General features: G+C 40.0%; 1 protein-coding gene and 1 long non-coding RNA gene across 4 annotated transcripts in view; one reads left to right on the top strand and one right to left on the bottom strand.

Moving 5' to 3' along the window:
- Positions 1 to 1,949: 1,949 nt before the first annotated feature.
- Positions 1,950 to 5,448, bottom strand: LOC135679079 (uncharacterized). Its single transcript, XR_010515159.1, has 2 exons — positions 3,785 to 5,448; positions 1,950 to 2,954 (listed from the first exon to the last, which is right to left on the bottom strand). It is a non-coding gene; the product is annotated as an uncharacterized LOC135679079 (long non-coding RNA).
- Positions 5,449 to 13,813: 8,365 nt separating this feature from the next.
- LOC135679077 (protein DETOXIFICATION 45, chloroplastic-like) overlaps positions 13,814 to 23,758 on the top strand; it is a 37,719-nt gene continuing 27,774 nt past the window's right edge. The window contains exons 1-4 of one of the 3 annotated variants that reach the window (XM_065192480.1): positions 13,832 to 13,915; positions 14,086 to 14,182; positions 15,244 to 15,655; positions 23,356 to 23,498. In XM_065192480.1, the coding sequence (XP_065048552.1) occupies positions 15,309 to 15,655; positions 23,356 to 23,498 (490 nt within the window). In that variant the 5' untranslated portion in view covers positions 13,832 to 13,915; positions 14,086 to 14,182; positions 15,244 to 15,308. Of the gene's footprint in view, positions 13,916 to 14,085; positions 14,183 to 14,891; positions 14,944 to 15,243; positions 15,656 to 23,355; positions 23,499 to 23,758 lie in introns of those variants that run through there. The other 2 variants (XM_065192481.1, XM_065192482.1) reach the window with 2 other exon arrangements.

Here is a 23,758-nt window from a genome sequence, read left to right as displayed (position 1 = left end):
CATTGAACCATATAAAAGTTGTTAGTCTCAGGTCTTGCATCTTGCTGGTAATTGATGGGACATGACATGTTGGTAATTGTTGTCTTAAAAGCAGAGGAGCAAAAGAATGAAACCCCACGCTCATTTCCTTTCCGCTTCTTCAGTTGTTATGCTGATATGCCTTTCAATATATTCAAGTGGTTGAGAGAGATTGCAGCTGCACACGAATCAATGAGGGGCTTGTTCAGTCGCCATGCAACCAAGCCATCACTTTTATATGCAGTGGAAACGGCTGGAAGATGAGTCGATGCCGGATTTATGTGGTAATTCGAAAGACAGCCTGGCCACAGTCAAAAAACACATCCAAGATGAGATGATGCTGCGCTCGAAGAAGTGAATGCTCACATTCGCTTTGCTAAGAAGGCAGACAACAATGTGATGTTATTCTCGAGATCACTGAAGCAGATTAAGGGCAAATGTGTTGATAAGGATTGTGACATACCTATTGTGGGTAGAATCTCTGGGGATCTGAATCCAATCACAACTGCCTCTGCTTCATCTGGTGTCATCTTTCTTGACAATGCAGACAGGGAGAATGAAGACTTGCAGGTGGTCGTTTCTCTACAATGCACGGAAAAGGAGGTTTTGTGGCACGCGACAGGAAGTAGAGGGATGGAAAAGGGACATATCATGCTTCTTTCAAGTACGTATCCTGCAAAGAGTATCATGATTATTATTACAGGGTAGTGAGTTCCATAATAGAATGCAAATGCTAGAGCATAGCACTGAAGTTTGCGAGTGTTCACGTAGATAATTCAGAGCATTGTTCATCTGCTTAAGAACCTGGTTTCAGAAAGGCAAGACGATGCACCCTATGATCAGCATGACAATTTTAGTAGATTACCATATCAGCCTTACTCCAACATTTTGTATAGCAATCCATATTCATTTAAATATCTGATACAATAATTCCAATACTTCAAATCTTTTTATTGTCTTCACAGTTAACTAAGATTTCTTGTTCAACAACTCAGAATGGATGACACAAGCAAGAATTGGTCCGTCAATCATAGATATCTTCTGAAATATTTTTCAAATTGAAAAGTTGTGCATTGTAATGTAGATATAGCTTGAATGATCAGTGATTTACCATGTGAATTAGATGACGGAGGAGTCGAATTAGTTGTGCAGCTACCAAATTGATATCTGTTAGGAGAGATATCACTATATCACTATAGACAGGCATCATTGCTTGCAAAAAGAAATAAATAAATCAATAAAGATAATGCAATATGGAGTGTGAGAGGAGTCTTAGGTGCGGAGAGACCAAAAAGAAGACCTGTGTTTAAATACATAAGGAAAAATTTCTGAATAAACTACGAAAGGCCATTGACTTTATTTAGATAACCAACTACAAAAAGGTTCTGAACAAACTAAAGTATCAATATTTGTCCTTGAAAAGATTTATGATTGCGTGAACATATTTTGGCCAAATGCAAACCGTTATTTCTCTATTTTCCATTATAACTAATCATTGTGCACCTTGTAATGCCTACAATTTGTCATAATAACAAACATATGACATACCTGTCATAATAACCTTATAACTGTATTTCTTGTTTATTTGTAGTTGTGCCATTTCTTATATCTTGCCTGAGAATTATGACTGAGATCTGACGGTATTGGTATCTTCAGAAACTAATATGATCACACACACGAACTCAGAAAACACTAACGTGGGTTCTGTCAGTAATTAGCTATTGTCTCACCACTAGTATACATATTAATCATCTTTCCTCTGGTTGTTGGTTATAGCATTGTTTGCCAATTTGTATGTGACCTGTATTAAAGATTAGATATTGCTCGATCATTGACCTTCGCATCAAGGTGTCACCTAACAAGCAGACACATAACACTCGTGCATCTTGGATTTGTGCAATCATCAAATTCAGAACTAGGACATTAACAAATATTGAAATCAACCTGCTTAAAGAAAGTGTTCAAGATCCAGATGACACCAATGTATAAAAATGTGTACCATCACAAGCTTGACACAAGCATGTGGAACACAGTGGCATTTAAAAATTGAGATGTGAGTATGATCTGATCAGAGATGAGGCTACAAGATCCAAATTGCAAGATTGGCACATCATATTGAGCTCGGCTGGTTAGATTCCCCTTGCCTCCCATATGCTTTATGAAATAGGGACTATAAGTAGGGGAAGTTCCAGGCTTGTTCACATCTTCCCATCGTTTTTGCTCTACTCTTCATTTGGCAATCCATTCCAAAGGCCTTCCAACAACATACTGGTGGATATGGCTGGTTGTCCTGCAACACCTAATCAGCCTTACCATGTCAGATCCATCAGCATGCCATCTAGAGATCACCCTCTCAAGCTCAGAGTAGAGGAAGAGATGCAGAAGCTCAAGTCTTTGGTGGCTCAATCCTGTTTTTCAGCCCAAACTATATGCGAGGGATTGAGAGCGCTCGGAGGTTTGTACGAGTGCATCGAGGAGCTTCTCCACTTGCCTATGAGCAAATATTCCAACATACAAGAAAAAGAAAGTGTGGAAGTGGAGTTGGACGGATCTGTCAGGCTGCTGGACTTGCATGGCATCATGAGAGACTGCATGATGACAACAAAGGACCAGATCAGAACGCTTGAAATAGCCCTCAGAAGACAAGGAGTAACAGTTGCAGAGAGCAAGATGTATACTCACATTCGTTTTGACAAGAAGGCAGAGAAGGGTATCAAGAGTATCTTCAAATTATTGAAGCAGATGGATGACAAGTATGTCTCATGTTGTACCAACGGCAAGGACTCATGGATGGTGACCGAGATTCTGAGGGAAACAAGAGCAATCACCATTTCCCTTCTCCAGTCCATCTTCAAATTCTTGTCCATGCCGACGCCGCAAGGCAAAGCTAGCAGATGGTCTCTTATCTCAAAGGCATTGCAAAAGAGGAAAGTGGCCTGTGAGGGCGAGCAAGAGGAAATTGATGATAATGAAGGGAAGATACAGAGGGGACAAAATCAGTTGCGGACAATACAAAACAGCATCGAAGATATTGAAACAGGATTAGAATGTTTATTTAGAAGACTAATAAAAAATAGAGTCTCTCTTCTTAACATCCTAAGCCTGTAATGATCTCAACAGCATTTTTGCTCGCATGCCCTCATTAGCATCTGCATTTTAGAGGAACAGCTAATGAATGTATATTATTTCAATTTTGGAAAAGACATACAATGCACTCTATACTGTTTCCCATTTCCCATAATAGTGATTGACAATAATTTCTTTTCCCTATTCTTTTCAATGTTGCTTCTAAAAATATGTGTCTGTTTCAAACCATATTTAATAAGCATAAATGTAAGAATTTCAGAAAAATGCTTCTAATAACTTGCAAAAAATACTTCTACAACCTGAGCTCAATATTTTGGTTCTTTATGGCTGACCAGAGCTCATACTTTTTTTGGGTGTTAAACATGATCTTTCTTACATAATTCAATTTTGAAAGAGCCATGTTGGAATATGGCTAACCTCAATTCTTTTAGACTTGTGAGCAGCCACGATGTAAGCTCACGAATAAGCTCTCTCAAGGACATAAATAAGCTTAATAAAAAGAGGACATGACACATTATGCTCTCCCAAATATTAAATTCTAAGAAATATATTTGTGGAGGTTTGATCAAATGGTATTTAGATTTAAAATGTGACAAATATGATATTAGAGTGACAACCACATGCAGGACCTGTGCATCATGGTGAATCTTAGGTTAGTAGAGCTAAGACAGAGACATACCAGGTTGGCCACAGCTTGACCATATACACAACTTCTTTGTGTTTCTTGATGGAACCCCAACTATATAATACTTTGGAATCTTTCTGTTCTGCAGAACATCTTGCCATTGAGATCACTCCAAGATGTGCATTGCTGACCATATGTACTCAAGGGCCATTATCAACATGTGCACACTCCTAGTTCACCTAAAACATATATGTGCAGATCCAGCAAACCACCATAGAGAGTGGTAGATTGTTGGGCAGACAAGCAGCTATACTGCACCTGTGCATCATAAACAAATACTTTAGTTGAGGAGTTAATATATTCTAAAGCCGTAACATATGTCTTGATCAGATTCTTTGTGTCTTTCTGACTGCGTTGAACCATGTAATAGTTGTTAGTCTCTGGTCTTGCATCTTTTCTGCTAATTGATGGGACATGACATGTTGGGTGATGAACAAAGTGGGCATCCATTTCTTTAAGAATTACAGAAACAGAAATGATTGCTGACCTGTTTGGAAGATGTCAGTAAAAGAATTACATTGCAAGCCAAGAACCACCTTGACATCACATAGGATAGCAGCACCTAGCAACTCACGAAAGAGTGGGAGAGTAAAGAAAATAAATACTACTATTCTTGTCGTTTCCCATCTGACCAACCTAAAGATGCGGATCTTGTTGGCTTATAAGCAGGGGAGCAAAAGAATGAAACCCCACACACATTTCCTTTCCTCTTCTTCAGTTGTTATGCTGATATGCGTTTCAATATATTCAAGTGGTTGAGAGAGATTGCAGCTGCACAAGAATCAATGAGGGGCTTGTTCAGTCGCCATGGAACCAAGCCTTCACTTTTACATGCAGTGGTAATGGCTGGTAGATTAGTAGCATGGTCCGTCCGGTAGCGGGCGGTCCGCGTACCGGTATGTTGTCGGACCGGTATGTACCGCCCATATCGGGCGGTACCATTCGAAATTGCATACCAAGTGTTCAACAAGATAGAGAGATTGCAGCTGCAGATGAATCAATGAGGAGCTTCTTCTGTCGCCATGCAACCAAGCCTTCACTTTACCCTTCAAAAGAAATGTCTGGAAGATGAATAGATGCTGCATTTATGTGGTAAATTGAATGACAGCTTGGCCATAGTCAAAAAGCACATCCAAGATGAGATGATTCTGCAGTTGTAAAAGAAGTGAATGGTCACATTCACTTTGTTATGAAGGCAGACAAGGATGTGACGTAATGCTTGAGATCACTGAGGTAGACGGAAGGCAAATGTGTCGATAAGGATTGTGATCTGCCAATGGTGGGTAGATTTTCTGGGCAACTGACACCAATCACAACTGTATCTGCTTCATCTGGTGTCATCTTTCCTGACAATGCAGAAAGGGAGACTGAAGATTAGCAGGTGATCATTTTTCTCCAATGCACCAAGGAAGATGTTGAAGTGGCATATGGTAGGAAGCACCGGGATGGAAATGAGGCATGTCATGCTTCTGTCAAGTACAAATCCTGCATAGATGATAATGACTATAGGGTAGTGAGTTCCAAAATATATTGCAAATGCTAGAGGGCAGCACTGAAATGCCAGACTGTTCAAGCGGCTAATCAAAGCAAAGTCCATCTACTTCACATCCTCAGTTCATAAAGATCCGACGAAACCTTGTACCCTATTGTCATGAATGGTCGTCGCACACCCGCAACAACTTCGTTCAACGAACCGTTCGTCGCTTTTGCATGCTTGTACAGAAACATGGCAGCATGTTTTGCCTTGGTTTTGTGTGTTTTTGCTTGGAAAATGTAAACAACGACAGTTCACAGCGCTACAGTGCGATCGCTTGCTGCGCCGGGCCAAACTGCACCAAAATGGCCCGTTTTCGCGTGCCATGGCTTGTTTTCTGCAAACCACAACTACACACAAAACGTCAGTCATCTCAGCACCCTAGAACCCCTCGAGTGGCATAGGGCTGGATGGGGCTTCGGTATATTGTCGAGCGTTGAACAATCTTCATGAGTTGCCACGTTAACTTAACGGGAACTTGCCTTCGCGCCCGACACCCGATGAGTAGTTGTTTGTGGACTTGCAACTATTCGTTCTACCTTCTAAAATCCTTGTTTTCTCCTTCCTCTCTTTTCTCTCTTGCACTCAAGGTGCTCGCTGAATTGTTTGTAAAGCTTCCCTCTTCGCAAGACGTCGGGACTTGTCCATCGTTGGTTTTCAATCTAATCAACTTTCGGTTTTACAGGTCCTTTCGGACTTGTATAAGGTTGTAACTAGGCTGACCCATTGCGGACGCATATGTCGCAAGGGCGCCTCATGACTTAGGCAATCCCAGCTAAGTCCGAGGAGTTGGCGCAAGGGTGCTTCACGACTTAGGCAACTTCAACTAAGTTCGTGACTTTGCCGCAAGGGTGCCTCACGACTTAGGCAATTCCAGCTAAGTCCGTGACATTGTGATATCAGAGCGGGCAAGCAATTCAAGCAAGCAGCAAAGAAACTTCGCAATCTCGCCATGGCAAAGCATCATGGCAAATCGAGCAAGGCGGGGAAAGCCGGACCATTGCCCCAAGCAGCTGCAGGTGGGTTGCAAGTGCAAACTCGCTCTCATGCTGGTGGAGCCACTCTAGAGGATCGTGGTAGCAAACATGATGAGCGAGAAGTTGGTTACTCTCCGCAAGCGGAGGAGGCACAATCTGGAGCACCAACCGAGAAAAAGAGCCATAAGGAGAGACTCACGGCGGCGGAAACCCACCTAGATGTTCTTGAAGCGAAATTGGAGGAACTCTACCAAGGCCAATGAAGGCTTCTTGGGGCAGAGAGCTCACAAGAAGCTGAATCCCGAATCGACAAGGTCGAGGCCCTAGTTGATCGACTGACAGACGATACCAAAGACTCCGTGCAACATTTGCACGAAGTCGTGGCGGAACTCACTTCCAGAATGACAGCGCTCACAAGGGCACTAAATGCGGGAGGGAGCAATACCCTCGTTGCGCCGCCACAAAATTTGAGGGCACTTGAGCCTCATTGCTATAGAGGTGCTAGGGACGCAAAGGAGCTCGAGAATTTCTTGTTTGACATGGAACAATACTTTCGAGCTACAAGACTCGAATCTAAAGATACCAAAGTTTCAATAGCAACCATGTATTTGAATGGGGATGCAAAACTTTGGTGGCGAACCTCGATTCCACTATGTTTTTTGCAAAGCTATAAGGCCTAATTCTTTCCTCGTGGGCAAGAAGCACACCAGCTACGTGCGTTGCATGATTCCACTGTGTTTTTTTCACTTGACTGGGTGGACAGTTGACTGGAAGAGAACTTCGATTCGCTTGGCCAGTTGGCTAAGGCGTGCTTATCTTGTGTGACAACACTACGGAGCGAGTGGCTCTTCTAGTCGGGCAGCTGTATGACAACACTACGGAGAAAGCTAGCTTTTGTGTAACATACTATGGTTTCAACACTCTTACGAGGTAGTGATGAGTTTCACGTGCTCTAGCATGCAGTTAGGAGGATTAGCCACAATATGAGCGGTACCACCCATCCTACCCTACTACCTATAGGGGGTCGTCCGTCCTACAACCGCCCGGAGAGGAACTGTAGTGATCTTGAATAGGGATCCTACAGCGATAAAGAGAATCCCCAGAAAAATACCACTAGATTGAGCACTAGTGATTTTGTATCCGGTGAAAATCTTGGCTAATTGATCGAAGTGGGTAGCTCCAATAGACCCATAGATCATGGAACAAATAGGGTGGGTAGGCCAAACTACACATATAGACGCGAACCCCCCTTGTAACCGTACGTGCGACTTTCACCGTATACGGCTCGCACAAAGACTCTGAATTTCATTCCATCCTGATCTTTTTCATCCACCTATCCCTCTCCAATCCTCGATCATACTTGCATTACTTAGAGAATATAGCATTAAGATAGAGTATAAAATCTATGAAAAACAGAGCATTGCTTCCGAGGGCTAAGAAGCTTCGAGGAGTTTGCAATTGAAAAGTAAGGCACCTTCCTGCGGGGTAAGGGTCTTGCTTGGCTTTGTCCTGAACCAAGGAGGCATTATGGCGGGTGCCCGACAGACGTAAAGCCTACGTCGGCACTTCTATTCTCATTGGGATTAGATATAGCTGATAATGGGAATATCTAACCTCTCTAACTAGCATACGATACAATTGCCATCAGTCTCTCTTACGAAAGAGAAAGAGCTTCACTCGGCCTACGCCGACGCCTACTTGATCTTCTCTTAAGTCTATAACAACAATAAGTGGGAGAGGCAAGATTTGAACCTACGTAGAAAACCTTCAACAGATTTACAGGCTGTTGCTTTTGACCACTCAGCTACTCTCCCCTTTCCAGGGCCTTAGCACCCCGAAATCCACTCGAGAAAGAAATCAATCAAGAATCAGAAGGATGGTGGCCTTCGTTCTTAATTAAGTGTTGGTTAAAGTTCAGAAGATGGAATGGAACTAGAAACTATTAGATTAGCTAGCTTGGCGGGAGACTAAGGGAATGCAGTCAGTTCATAACTATTTCTATAATGCAAGGGGCTTTGCTTCGTAGACTGCTTACCTCTTATTGCGCCTTCCCCAGCTCCCCACCCACAGAGCCTATTCAGGGGAAGGAGAGAGCCTATTCTCCAGAAAGACAGGCAAAGTCGATTCTCTGAAATGATGTCCTTGAAAAGACCTCTTTGTGTTGTCGGAAGCCGCCCCATCGGTTGGAAGTGGGCATTGCAGAAGTGACTAAGGGCTTAAATTCTTCTTTCTAAGAGAAAAGAGCAGACTTTCTCTTCCACCAGAAGGGCTCCCTTTCCTACCAATGCTTCCCCCGCGCATCGGAGGAGTTGTTGTCGATCTACCTTATGGCTGGATAGAGAAATGTTTATTGGCTCTTATTCTTTAGCAGTAATTGTGGAATATAACTTATTATGCTAAATCCGTTGTTTTCGAGCGAGTCGAAGCGAAGGAGTGGGGTGGAGAGGAAGCAAATTGGGGTTTCTTTGGACTGATGTTACGAGCTTCTGGAATACAAACAATGGGATCTTCGTCAAATTTAGAATGTTGAGTGTGACGATGAATTTGATTGGGAAAGTACAATGGCAAAAGGAAGGAGATTCCTTAGCTCATTATTTGGTACGAATATCGGTGAAATAAAGAAATCCATATTGATGCTCTTATTCCACAAGCTCTAGAAGGCTTTCCTAGAGGAGCAGACCCTATGATCATTTAAAGTGAAGCATAATAGATCCGAAAAAAATGCCTAATAAGATTCTACTTTAGAAGTACAAACTATCATTTCTTTTAAGACATCGGAATCCTTAGTTAGATATTAGTATATGGACTCCTATAGATCTTTGTACCCCGGAATGACAATAGGAGGAAGTACTTTTCATTGTATGGTTAGAAAGAGAAATATCTGCTGCGATACAACAACGTATTGGCCCAACCTTGGGAATTCTTCAAGCTCTAGCAGATGGAAGACACTTTGAAAGAGGACCTTCTCCCGTTTAGAAGAAATGTTCATTTGTTTGGTATTGTCTATAGTGGTCACATCCATTCTACTAAGTGCTTTTTGTAATGCCTTTTGGGCGTTTCAGCCGATCTCCATATACGTCTTTCCTTATGGATCGCCCTTTCCAGTATTGCTTGCTCCTATTGGGCTTCTTATGTCAGGATATGGATTGAAACACACACATATATATATATATATATATATATATATATATATGTATATATAAGATAAGAGAGATATGTTCTTTATTTCAAGATAAGAGAGATATGTTCTTTATTTATTTCTTTATAAGGAAGGTGGTCTCTACAAGCCGCTGCTCAAACTATTAGTTATTCAATACCATTAACTCTATGTGTGTTATCAATATCATGGCATTAGAACAAGAACTTGTTACTTCTTAGAAGGCGTGAAATTCACATGTAGAGTCTACATGTGAATTTTTAGGGAAGATTGGAGGAATTCATTCTTTTTGGGGTTCTTTTTCATTTGCTTTTCCAAAGTAATGGAGATTGAAATACCTTTATTGATTGCTTCAAATCAAGTCAAGTCAATTTGAATCGATCTCAATGATGGAAAGGCCGGAATCCAGAGAGGAAAGGAAGATTGCCAAGGCCGACAGCAAGAGCATGCAGAACATCTATCTATTCCCATCTTCTGAACTTCCGAGCTGAGGGAGCTATCGGTTTGGCTTGCTTACGATAGGGCTTATTCTTTAGAGTCCGGAAGGGAGTTAGGTACCCTTCGTTATCTGATGGTTGCTTATGATAAGGCTTATTCTTTAGAGTCAGGAATCAAGTGTTAGGTACCCTTTGTTATCTAAGATGCCGATCATCTTATCTTCTCCACGAGAAGTCAAGAAGCTAGTCATGTATTCCGGGGATAAGGCTCCCGAGAGCTATTGCCCACTACACAGTACTTAATATATAATAGAGTATCAAAGAGTACTTAATATATAACAGAGTATCTAAATAATAGGTAATGAATAAATAGCAAAGATTTGGAATTCATAAATAATGGGTAATGAATAAATAGCAAAGGCAGTAACGGAAGGGAAGAGGCATTGAGGATAGGGTTTACTCCAGAAAGAAGAGAGTCTTACGGCTCTTCTGTGCTATTACCTATTTCATCCCTCCGGTCTAGAATAGCTGTCTGTATTGCATGGATAGCCAGTCTGCAATGCTAGTGAGTATCCTAACTTAGGAGTGAGTTTCTAAAGAAAGAGGGCCAAGCTAAGCTCCCATAATAAAGTAGAGTAGCTCCTCTATCCCACGTAGCGGTAAGCAGAGATCTTACGAGAGACCATACCCCTAATTACACCAATGTAGTAGGAAGAATATAGAATAAGTCAACATAGGAGCTTGGGAAAGGCAAGTGGATATTCGCATTCAAACATAAATTCATCAATGAAAACGGATACTCTCAACCTCACTTCAAAACCAGTAATTGATTCTGACCCAGATCCACATCCTTATGATTCTCTCGTTGACAACTTCCTAATGTGCCCAAAGCAAAGCCAAAGATAGTTTCGTTATTGTTGTAAGGTTGCTTTGCTCTATCTTGGAGTTACTATCTAGACGATATTCCTTAATTCCCATTCTGTATCTGGTAGTATTTCAGCTTATTTAGCAAAGTTAAATATAGTAACTCAATTGAAAAAATTCATAGCAGATTTTGTAGTACTAAGTAGTGCAATTAATTGTTGGCAGAGATATATATCTAACAATTAAAGAATGACATACCTAGTTTTTTTTTTTCCCATTTTTCTCCATATTCACCACAGAACTTCCATCATGTTATCCTAGTTTATATTTTCTCCTTCTTATGCATTGAATAAGCGTTATCTCCCTGACGAAAATATTGCTAGAAATATATACTTCTTCTGTATGTAGATTGTACAAATTTATGGTAGAAAATTTGACTCCTTCAAATTTATGGTAGAAGATCACCTGACAAGGTTAGTTTGACTATTAGTATCATTTCATCTGAGGCATTGCTCCATGCCATTAAAGAATTCAATGCACCAAATATCACGTGCACGAAGCGGAGAGACAGATAAGGCACATACCTACGAGGCTAGCTCGTATCAGTTCGTAGAGAACTGCTACCTGTATGAGCTGAGGGTTCTGCTTGTGTTCCCCGGCACCATTTTCTGCAGGGGGAGTTCGAGCTCCCAGGACCAAATAAAAGAATCATCACCTACGATTTCTCCCTGTCGCTGACGAAGGCATCGAAGAATTAACGACGGACAAAGAGAGACAAGCTTGCAGATCGCGGATCATGAAACGGCCACCGCAATGCTATTTTTGCCCGCCCCCGATTGGGAAGCAGAAGGACTCGTTGCATCGGGCGGAAACATCTACGTGCTCGTGTTCGTCCTCCTGATTTGGAGGTGTACAATCGCCCTGATGTAGCAGTCAGCGTCGGCCGCTCCAGCCATCGAGGGTTCGTTTCTCAACCGCGACAATTCTATTGAGGGACTCATATTAAAATTATGAGTGATAGAAAAGAAGAATCATGTGTGAGTATTAAAATAATCTAACATTACACGCCCAACAGAGTTCGAGAATGAAATATGCCAAAATAAAAATGCCAACTGGTACAAGGATAGACATATCTTAGCATCGCATAGTTGATATCTCAATTCAATGTACCACAATTGCAGCTAAGTCTACAAGAGATATACTATGTTCTCCATAAGCAATATCTATTGCGAAGGTAACAGTATTTATAATTTACTATAAAAGAACACATCAAATATATTGCGAGACACGTATCACTCTGTTAAAAATATAAGTTGAATCATTTGAATTTTTACTAACATTATAGTTCTACGAATTTCGATGCAATCATAGTTTGATAAAGATGATATCAACTTAAATTACTTCGAGACACAGATCGAAAGAAGAACCTTCATTAACTTCGAATAAACATATGACTCAGATCAAAAAAAGAAAGAAAAACTTAACATCGTACATCTATCCTTCGTGCACTAAACATATATTCAATTGATACATGCAAGTGATTAATATGTTCATGCTTGGTTTATAGGTCAAAATATATTTGATATATCTTAAATTTGAATCCATATAAAAGAAATTTTACTTTTAAATAGCATGCTTATCCATATAGTTAATCAAATTTAGGGTGGAGGTAATTCATAGATACCCAACTCGTTTTCATTTGTATTATTAAACGACAACATGAATGAGTCCACATTTATCAAAAAGTATTTAAATTAGTTAAGATATCTTTTGATATAGTTTGTAACGTATGGAAAGTAACAATCGTATTTGTATTCAAATTTGAGTATCCAAATAAATAGTGAATCGAGTTCCGACGGAACTCACGTCTTTCTTAAATATTACGACACATGTGATAAGATGAAATTTGATTATCAATTCAGCTTTCTAAAAATTGACGTAACCTATTTTTCAAATATTATCATTTTCGAAAGAGATATATCATTATACAATGAAGGCGAAAAAGAAAAACAAAAAATATTTATATTTTATGTCCCTAATATTATCTTTTAAGACCTAAAAGTGTTCGCTTAGTCAATACTGAAAGCAAACATACAAGAGAAAATTACTTTCTATATCACTATTTATGTGACTATCATAATATAACTCTATTATACTAATATGACACTCTAATAGATTTTTTGTCGTATCCGAAATTAAGGTCACGTAGTCCACGTGTTAAGTCCCGGTTAACCATTAACCATGATCATATCATCTCACATCTATTGGGTAGAAAATAGAACGAACCAAAAGTTTGTGCAACGAGTAACAACTAAATCTGCCTATGGCAATTCATAAAGATTGTAGCTCTTTTTGCTTAAGAAATCGGAGTGCCATTTTGAGAGGGCTCCACAATTTAGAAATTTAGAGGGATAAATTATAAATTAAAAAATCGAATCGAATCTATATCAAATCAATTCACTAATGATTTAATTTTAAAAATTATAAACGATTCTGATTAGAGTATCCTTATTTGATTTGATTAATCGATTCGAATCAACTAGAAATAAATTTAGTTTAAGAGATATCATGTCCTAAGCCTTTAACTGATTCAAACAAATTAATCAAACTGATATAAATGCCTAATTTTATAAATGGTATGAGTTTAATTTCGTCGTCCATCATGATTTGATTTAATTGAATTAAAATATTTTATTTAATTTTTTTTAAAAAATATTTAAAATTATACATCGATTAATCAATAAATCGAACTGAATGAATCATCGATTAATCAATAATTGGATGATCTTGCTTAAATTCGAAAGAGACGTGGGTAGAATTCATGTGATGCAAAAGTTGTAATCGTCTCGAATGTATTAGTTTTCCTTATTTAATGCAAACTAATTTTAAATCGTTTACTTAATGCAAGCCGACCAAAGGCATCACAGAGGTTATGTCTGGGTGAAAATTTAGTTAGAGGATTACATAACGGAGACGTATTATAAAATATATTAGTTAATACGAGGGACTAATGTGTAAAAACACAAAAAATCCCATAACTATCATTCCCTTTCCCAAGAAATAAGCCACCGCTGTGTTGTCTTTCGCTGCTTCTTGCCTCGTGTTCCACTTCTGTTCTCCGGCGGGAAGAGGTGGCGAACCAGGCCGAATATTAGGGTAAGGCTCCGATCCTTGCTTTCTTGAGCCTGTGCGCTGGGTCTTGGCCGTGGAATCCCTCGTTTGCGTTCTTGGAGACTGATGGGTTTGAGATTCTTGATTCTGTTTGTGTGCCGTGTTCTTTTTGAATGGGGTTTTGCTTTTTTGTTCGTCTCCTTTTGCGTTTGCAGAGAAGGAATCTGGACTGTATTGATTCTGTTTTCAGCTGTGATTCTTGGCATGTCAGGAATTGCCATCTTTCTCTATGCCGTTCTCGTAAGAAGAGAGGTATGACCTCGCCCAAGATAAGGTTTCGCTTGATGATGTCCATGATTATGTGTAGGATGCTCTCTCTCTCTCTCTCCCCCTCTCTCTATACCTCTCTCTTTTCGTTTCCTTGGCGGTGAATTTGTTGTGTTCTTGCAGAGTCGTGAGTTTGCCTTATGTAATCCATATGCACATCATGTCTTGTTGATGGTTTCCTCGTTGAATGAGGTTTTAGTCTCGGTTCATGTCGTTTTCTTTGTTCCTATACGAGAATTTGCTAGTGTCTTGATTCTTTTTTGTGCCGCCGTTCTTGAGAAGAGTATGCTTGAGGAATTGTTGTCATATTTGCTTGAAGGATAGGGTCTTGTTTGATGTTTGTAACAAGAAGAGAATAATTCAAGGATAAGGTCTCGTTTGATGCTTCAAGAATCATGGTTTTCTGTAGGATCTGTTGTTTCGGGCTCCAATTTTGGCATTGTCTTACTGTTTCTGTTGGTTGGTAGGACTTGTTTCATTGTTCCTGGAAACTAATGGGTTTGAATTCTATAAATCCTTGTGCATTTTAGGTTCGTTCGTTTTTATTCATTGTTTGACCTTGGATTGTGTCGCTCTCTTTATAGTTTTCAGGAGTCTGCAGATATCTTGAGTCCGTTCTATAGTTCTTGACAACTTGTTTTTTTATCTTTCTTTATGGCATTCTCGTAGTGATGTAGGCCTTCTTTCAAGACAGGGTCTTATTTTAGAATTTTGGTGTGTGAGAAGAAGAAGATGGAGAAATTGAGGTAACGTTCTAGTATACCAAGGATGATAAAGTTTGGTATGTGACAAATTCAGAAGTTATTCAGATTTCATAGGTTTGAGGAATGGGTACCCACTTGCTTTTAAAGGTTGCATTGAAGGAAACATATGAAGACAGACGGGCAATATGACTTTTATGATACTATGTTTGAATATTAGTGACCAAGTTTGTTCTTGGATTGCAAGCCACCTGTAGACAGATTAGGTCCTTCAGATGTGTTGGCTGATGATATCTAGGCATGGAGTCTGACAGAAGCTAATGCACTTTGTTTTTCTCTCTACAGGGATAGTGGATGACCTGATTTTCTCAGACACTTGGATTTTTGCAAACATCTAGGTATTTGGCAGAATGAAGAGCATACAACAACGTGGACTTGTTCCAGCATTTGCACCTTGTTACCATGATGGGAAAGCAAATAAAGAAATTAAGTGTCCCTTCATGGGTACTTGTTTAAGCCAAACTCACACTCTCAGGATAAATAATGCAAGAACTAGTGGGAGCAACACTAGAAAAGATTCTCTTCTGGAAATCGTCCAAAAAAGGTTCAGTCCCGCGATGACTGAATGTAGAAGGCGAGTTATCCCTGCTGTCCGATGCCAGTCTTCTTCAGACTGTAACATGGACCAGTACATATCGGCTGAAAGATTCACTCAGAAGACTGAACACCCTTTAGGTAGCATTAGGGAGCATCTCTTGTAAGCTCCAGGCTTTATTATCCTAATATTTTGAGCATTTTTTTAGTTATGGGATGCCATTATGAGGGCAGTGCTTTGATTATTTTATACTCATTGTTCATTAATCATGTACATAATTGCAGAACATCTTTTTCTTCATTGCCATCTTGCCTACATAATAGCAGCGTTTCTTGCGGGAACATAAGATATGGAACATCCTGATTTCTTATGCTTTATAGTTCAACTATGTGATGATTGCAAAATCATGTTACTCATGTGTCTTTCTTGTATAACTTTGTTCTATTGTAATTCTTTTTTCAATTATTATCCTCACCCACGCTGCACATTAAAGCAACAGTTTGTCCTGACTTTTTCGTCATGTGGACATCTAACATGATGCAAGTAGAAGACTGATGATGCAACCACAATACTGTTGAGCCTGCAACATAAATAACCTAAAATAACTTATCTAATTATGACTAAACATGTAACATATTTAGACATAATTGCTTTATGACCTAAATAACTTATCTAATATAGTAAGCAACATAAGTGAGTAATTTACTATACATCACAATCCAAAATAGTGAACCAGCTAATCATAACCCACATACCATGAACCAATGTGGTACACCACACATGGTTTTAACTTTTAAATACCATGGTGTACCAACACTATATTGGTATACTGGTGTACTGACTACATAGTGTGCTTGATATTTGCTCAGCATTTATAATTTTTTTTCTTGTTTGTGTATTTTACTGTACAGGTTGATACACACTGATTTCAGAACATTCCAGTAGGGTTGTTTGTATTGGTTTTTAAAATCTTAGTATTACCAACTAAAGTGGTGCACTTCATAACTATACTTGCACCTTGACTCAATTCATTCTACATTCTCAGTGACCCTAGAGTAATTTGTGCCTTTATGCTGAAGTTTATCTACCCCAAGGTTTTTAATTTCGAATGATACCGTCCGTATCGAACAGTACGTACCAGTTCGCCAGCAGAGCGGTACACGGACCACCCGCTACCGGGCTTTGCCATCGATTGAGGCTATATCCGCCCTATTACCATGCCAAATCGGTCGGTGATGGTTGATTTCGACTGTCGCCACCCACTACGGGATGGTATTAGCCGAGGGAGAAGGAAGAAGAACAGGGAGAACCTGGAGATCCGATGTCGCTCTCCCTCGATGATCCCGATCCGTCATCGCCCTCCCTCGTTGGACGTCGCAGATGAGATATCGCCTCCTCCTTATCTGAGGCCTCGGCGTCGTCAGCAACTTCTCATCCGCGCGGGGAGAAGAAGCCTTGGCGACATCGCCGAGGCTTCATGGGGAGAAGAAACGAGGCAACGTTGCTTCGAGTCGTCACCTTTATTATATATATATATATATATATATATATATATAATATTATATTGATGCCATTGTGGTTTATCAGCATCTTGAAATCTAGTAAGATGAAGCATGCTGATGTGTTGATGGTACCCCTATCTATTTGAAGGATACTTTATAATGTTGTTCATCACATCTAAACAGCAAAAGATTTTCTTGTATGAGACAACATATGGGCTGCTGTTATAACAGGCGTATAATGGAAACAATAGTGGAGATTGGAACAGAGTGAAGAGAAAAGTAAATAAATGAAGAGAAAAGAGAGTTATACTGATCGAGGGGTGGTTACAGAAAGAATTTTCATGTAAGTCTACACTCTACAGTCAAGATTATCATACATACTTCCAATGAAATCCTCCTTTGGAGTTGAATTTGGACTACAGGTGATTGACTAATTAAGAATAAGTGGTTATGCATTATGTCTGTGGAGTCCGAACGATTAACCAACTGTTTGAAATAACATCCTTTTTGTCTTTGATCTGAACATAATTAAGTTTATGACTTGTTAAGACATAAATATTACTAGACTGGACTCAGGTACATGCAAATGGTTTTATGCCAATAGACCCATGATTAGGCTTGATCTAACGACTCACACTTATCAAAGGGGTTTACTGCTTGTCCAAACAAATTTGGATTGATCCACTATTCTGGTGTTTTGGTGGTCTGCACCCTAAAGTTGTTTTAGAAGCTCATCTCACAAGCTCCTGGTTCGTGTTTTGTTCTTTTGTATAGTATTATCTTCATGCATATGTATGACAAACATAGATTAGAATGCGTCCCTTATAGTATAATTCTTTTGAGTCCCAATTGTAATGAGCCATGGGGCTTGGTGCTTCCTCCAATTTTTTTGTAATCTTACTAGTCTCTGAATCTTCCTGCCATTCCATCTTAATATCCTCAAGGAAGTCGCTGGTCGGAAGTGAAATGGCCAAAACTTCAGCTTGCTCGGGTAGCTACGAAAGCGCATCTGCAAGAACATTCTCTTTCCCCTTTTTGTAAGTTATTTCATAATCAAATCTAAGAAGTTTTGTTACCCAGTTTTGCTGCTCAGGGGATGATATCTTTCGCTCCAAAAAGTACTTGAGGCTTTTATGGTCGGTTTTAATTTGAAATCGTCGACCAATCAAGTAGGGTCTCCACCTCGTTGCTGCGCGCACAATGGCGAGCATCTCCTTATCATATGTTGACTTATTTTGATGGGAGGGAGATAATGCCTTGCTAGTGTATGCGAGTGGTCGACCATCTTGCATGAGAATTGCTCCAATTCCGACTCCAGATGCGTCGGCCTCAATAATGAAGGGTCGGTTGAAATCTGGTAGTGTTAGCACCGGCGTCGTCGTCATGGCTGCCTTAAGTTTGTCGAAGGCAACGGAGGCTCTGTCCGATCATTGGAAGACATCTTTTTTCAGAAAGGAAGTAAGTGGTGCACTGATCTCTCCATAGTTTTTCACGAACTTACAGTAGTAGCCTGTTAAACCCAGAAAGCCATGTAGCAATTTTATGTTCCTCGGGGTCAGCCAATTTTGCATTGCTCCAATTTTTAAGGGGTCTACTGCCACACCTTCCCCTGATATGATATGCCCAAGATATTCCACCTTCTTTTGAAGAAAGCAAAAATTCATAGTGGTTATTGTGTGTTCAAAAGGTGGTTTTCGGTATGTCTTCTTCGCATACTCGTATTTGATGATACCCGGATCGAAGGTCCAGCTTTGTGAAGATTTGTGCTCCCTTTCATCTTGCAACTCATCTACTACTGGAATAGGGTATTTATCTTTGATGGTTATGCCATTGAGAGTTCGGTAATCAACACATAATCGCCATATTCCATCCTTCTTTCGTATGAGGAGCACCGGTGAAGAGTAGGGGCTACAACATGGCCGAATAACTCCTGTTTTGAGCATCTCTTTTACAATCCTTTCTATTTCATCCTTCTGGAGATGTGGATACTGATATGGCTGAGCATTTGCTTGAGATTGGCCTGGAAGAATCGTTATACAATGATCATGCCGACGGGTAAGAGGTAGGTTGCATAGTTCGTCAAATATATCTGAAAATTCAGCAAGCAAAGGAAGTAGATTTGGATCTTCCAATTTTGTTGGCTCTCCCTTAGTTTGCTGCTCAAGTTGTACTAAAAAGCCACTGCATGCTTTATGCAAAACCTTCTTCATTTGTTGTGTGCAAATTATCGTTACGTCGCCCCCACGTTTCCCGTGCAGTATCACCTGTTTCTCCTTACTGTAAACTTTCATAATTAGTTTCATAAAATTCTAAGAAAAATCACCTAATGTTGTCAACCATTTAATTTTGAGTATGGCCTCATGATCATCAAGAGGGAGAAGGAAGAAATCTGTAATTATCTCTTGGTCCTGCAGCAATAGTTTCTCCTGCGGGCGCCTACGATGACACTTCAAAATCCGTCTGTCGGTGACCTTAACATCAAACCTGCAACGATTCTCGATAGGTAATGGCATTCGGATAGCAACCTTACTGTTTAGGATATTATTAGTGCTGCTCGTGTCGATAAAAACAGTGATCAGTTGTTGTTTGAGAAGGCCTCCAACTTTCATCATTTGCGGGTTTGAGTAGCCGGCTAGTGCATGTACCGTAACTTCGGTCGATTGTGGCTCTTCTTCTGCATCTTCTTCTTTATGTTCAATGCTCTCTTCTGGATGTTCAATGACCTCTTCTTCTACTAGTTCAATGATAAAAAGTCTCCCTTTACTATAGCGATGCTCATGGCTCCACGGTTCGTCGCAATGCCAAGTTGCCAACATAACCCCTTCGCAGATCGCTCTTGAAGCTCTTCTCTTATCAACCTTTTTGGTGCAGGGATTCGGTCAACAGTAGGGGGGGCTAAGGGCTTCAGTATTGCTGGTTGAGGAGCGACCCTAGTCCTTCGAGCTTCATGGTTCAGTTGCTCCTCTTGATGTCGTGCGAAAGAGATGGCTGCCATAAGTGTATACGGTTGTCGCGCTTTAACTTCTCCTCGGATCTCCGGCTTCAAGCCCTCAATGAAGGTCCTCTATAGCTGTTTTTGAGACCAATCACGAGTTTGATTAGATAACTTTTCAAACCTGGTTTGGTACTCCTGAATGGTGGAGGTTTGTCGGATCTTTGCTAGTTGTTCGTCAATATTCTCGTAATCGGTTGGTCTGAAGCGAATCAGCAGTCCTTCTTTGAATTGTCGCCATGAAAGGATTCCATAAGTATGTTCAAACCAGTCAAACCACTGTATAGCATCCCCTTCAAGATGTATAGCTGCAATTTTCACCATAGATACATTCGCGGTTTTGTGGTACCGAAAATATCGCTCCGCGCGCGAGATCCAACCAATCGGGTCTCCTTCTTCCCATCTAGGGAAGTTCACTCTCATGCATGGATAGTTGGGGTCAGTCATATAGCCTCCCCTCCCTTGGAAGTCATCTATTCGGGCTTGGTGTGATTGGGCAAAGCTCTCTCCTTGATTTGATTTCTTCGGGCTTAGTGGTCGGCCCAATCTGAGTTCGGTAAAGAGCATCCGAATCTTACCTCCATTCGCACCTCCAAGGCTTCGAATTTAGCATTGATTGCCTCCTTAGATGCCATAGTATATGCCCCCAAATCTCTCTTTTGTTGTTGGGTTAAAGGCATGTATAGTTTGAGAGAAGTGATGGTTGAAAGGGTTGGTGGATTGGTGGATGTAGGCTGCGGTTTAGGCTTGTTTTGTGGCTGTTTTGGGTACAGTTTGAGGGTGTGGTTTGGCAGAGTTTTAGGGTTGTGGATAAAAGTTTTGGATCTGTGGTAGATGGTAGTAAAGGTTTGACAGAAATCCGTAGAAGTTGCAGTAAGTATGTGCTGTCTTGTAAGAGTAGAATTGTCGTCGAAGAAACAACGGTTTCTCGACGTAATTTCCACCAAAAACTTAAGAGAATTGAGGAGGGAATTGATAGCAAAATCATAGTTTATATGACAGCAAGGATGACTAATTTAATCAAGAAAATTTCGGTAGTATAATAGCAAGGAAATTGGTGCAAATTGCGATAGCAGAATTCTCGTCGAAAAATTTCAGCAGTTTACGATGAAAATTTATAGCAACACAAAAATCGGTTTTAGAGATGAATTCCTCAATAGATTAATCTTAGATGGAAGCCAAGATGATCTATAAAGTGTATAAGAAATTTCATTAAAAAAAGATTGCAAATAGATGGGTTAAGGCAACAATATGCGGCTGAAATTTTCTGCAGCACAGATTTTTAAGTATGGTAGATTGGACGTAAAAGATCAGAAGTTTATATTGAGAATTTTTTGATGAAACCAAAGGGAAATCCACTATTAGGAAGTGTCAAAGCTATCATAAAAATTTTGTAGAGATTTGGATAGAAACAACGTAGTATCAAGATCAAACAATCAGTGCTATGCGGCTGAAATTTTATGGTGCAGATTTTCAAGTATAGTAGATTAGATGTAAAATATCAATGGTTTATATTGAGAAATTTTTGACGAAACCAAAGGGAAATCTGCTGTTAGGAAGTGTCAAAGATGTCATAAAATTTCGTGGAGATTTGGATAGAAAAAACATAGTAGCAAGATCAAACAGACAGTGATATACGGTTGGAATTCTGCAATGTATCTTTCGTCGTAGAGATGAAAACTTTATGACGAAAAGTTTATGCAGCAATATAGGAATAATTTTTTTGGGATTTTCAAATAAGGATAACTAAATTGCAGCAGCAGTAAGGTAGAAAACCAGAACCTATTGCAATTCACGGGGAGATCAAGGGATGATCCGTGGTGGTGGAGATGATGGCGGAATTCGGCGATGATCTTTTAAGCAATTGTGGGAATTGCTTTGGATGGTTGTGGAGGGTTGATGGATGGCTGTGGAAGGGCAGCGAGACGCCAAGAACGCTGCTCTGATACCAGGTGTTAGAACCCTTGCAGATTCTAAACTTGGGGTTGATCTCTTTAGGGAATCGGCCTCCTTGGAACTCTATAGGGGTTCCTCCCTCCAAGTTGTTGCTCAAAGGCTGCAAAAAAGATTCATCTATTGCTTATCAAAAAAGAAGGAATACATGGCTATTTATAGGGCTTCTAAACCCTAACTCTTAATAGGACTCCTACTTAAGACTCTTACTTCTAACCAACTCCTAGTAGGACTCCTAGTCAAGACTCCTATTCCCTTACAACTCCTAATTCTTCTCTAAGAAAACACCTCATACATGAATGCCCCTCTCAATTAGGACTCTCCTAACTAGAGTCCTAACAGAATGTCCCTCTCAATTAGGACTCTCCTAGCTAGAGTCCTAACAATTTTACATGAATGTCCCTCTCAATTAGGACTCTCCAAGCTAGAGTCCTAACACGGTTGCACCGCCCAGTCTCGCTCGGAGACTGCCTCCTAGGCGGTGCCACCGCCTGACAGAAATTCTGGTCCGAATGGGTTGATCCATTCGGCCCAATTTGGGTCTGTCAAGGGCCCAATTGCCCCCAGATTAAGTTAATGGGATCACCTCCCATTCCTAACTTAATCTACATGCTAACTACGACATTTCTTAAGACATTTACTACAACTTGCTCTGGTGCGTCAATCGCTTCTTCCGACGAGCTTCCGGCGAACATCCGACGAACCTTCGGCGATGCTCCGGCGGACTTCCAGCAAACTCCTGGACTTGTTATGATCCACTTGGCGAGTTCCAACGAGCTTCTTTGGCAAGCTCTTGGACTTCTCGGATTTGTTCCCGCAGAACCTCCGACGATCGTCCGGACTTTCGTCGAACTCTCGAACTCCCAACGTGATCATAGTCTTGACTCCGGCGCAACTCCTGCTGCATATCTTTCTTCCATCGTAGTTAATCCTGCACACTTATCTCAACATATGGATTAGATAACAAATGACAATTGACTTCATCATCAAAATCCGAGATTCAACATTAATGACTATAGACTAGACAGTTGACTTTGAGTGCTCATGATTCAAGTTGGTTTGAAGATTGTCAATATAATCTTAATATTTGTTTCATGCTTGTTTACAGCCTCTATGTGCAGGCTGCAACCATGAACTCACAGCATGTTGTATGATTGGTGTTATGACCTTTTATTAGTTCTTTTTTGTTAGTGAGAGTGTGAGCCATCATTTTGATTCCTTCATTATCTGGTTCTGGACTTCTGGTGATCTCCATGTTTGCTCATGAAGATCAATAGGAAAGAAAATATGCATGGAGTGTAATAGTGTATGCATTTCAGGAAGAGATGTTCCTTGCTGTCTTATGATGATTCTAAATTCTAAATTTTGTTGTTTTCATAAATCTATTTCTAATAAATGTTCCATTTTCTTTTCAGTAAGATTGTTGGAGGTCCTAACAATGGATTACATCCTGGTACTGTAAAAAATGAGCTTATACTTCTTGCCTTACCGGCTATTATTGGGCAGGCTATTGATCCATTGGCACAATTGATGGAGACAGCATATATTGGCAGATTAGGTACTATTTATATTTTCTGATACATTTCATCTTTGTTTTCGAGCATGATTTGCTGCAAGTTTTTTTTTTTTTTTTTTTTCTATAGTTTGGTCTCTTCCACTTTCGTTTTTTTTTGTTTTTTTGCCTACATACTTCCATCTTGGATTTTCTTGGATGAATAAGTTTTTATTTAGTAATTTATATCTATGCTTATGATAGTGATTGACTTATGATTGTCCAACATTTTGTTGTGATTAGGTTTGCTTTTTTATGTTGAAACT

This window comes from Musa acuminata, chromosome BXJ1-7 (genome assembly GCF_036884655.1).
Source record: "Musa acuminata AAA Group cultivar baxijiao chromosome BXJ1-7, Cavendish_Baxijiao_AAA, whole genome shotgun sequence".
NCBI lineage: Eukaryota > Viridiplantae > Streptophyta > Magnoliopsida > Zingiberales > Musaceae > Musa > Musa acuminata.
Note: the sequence above shows the minus strand (reverse complement) of the source record. Positions and strands in the feature narration are given on the sequence as shown.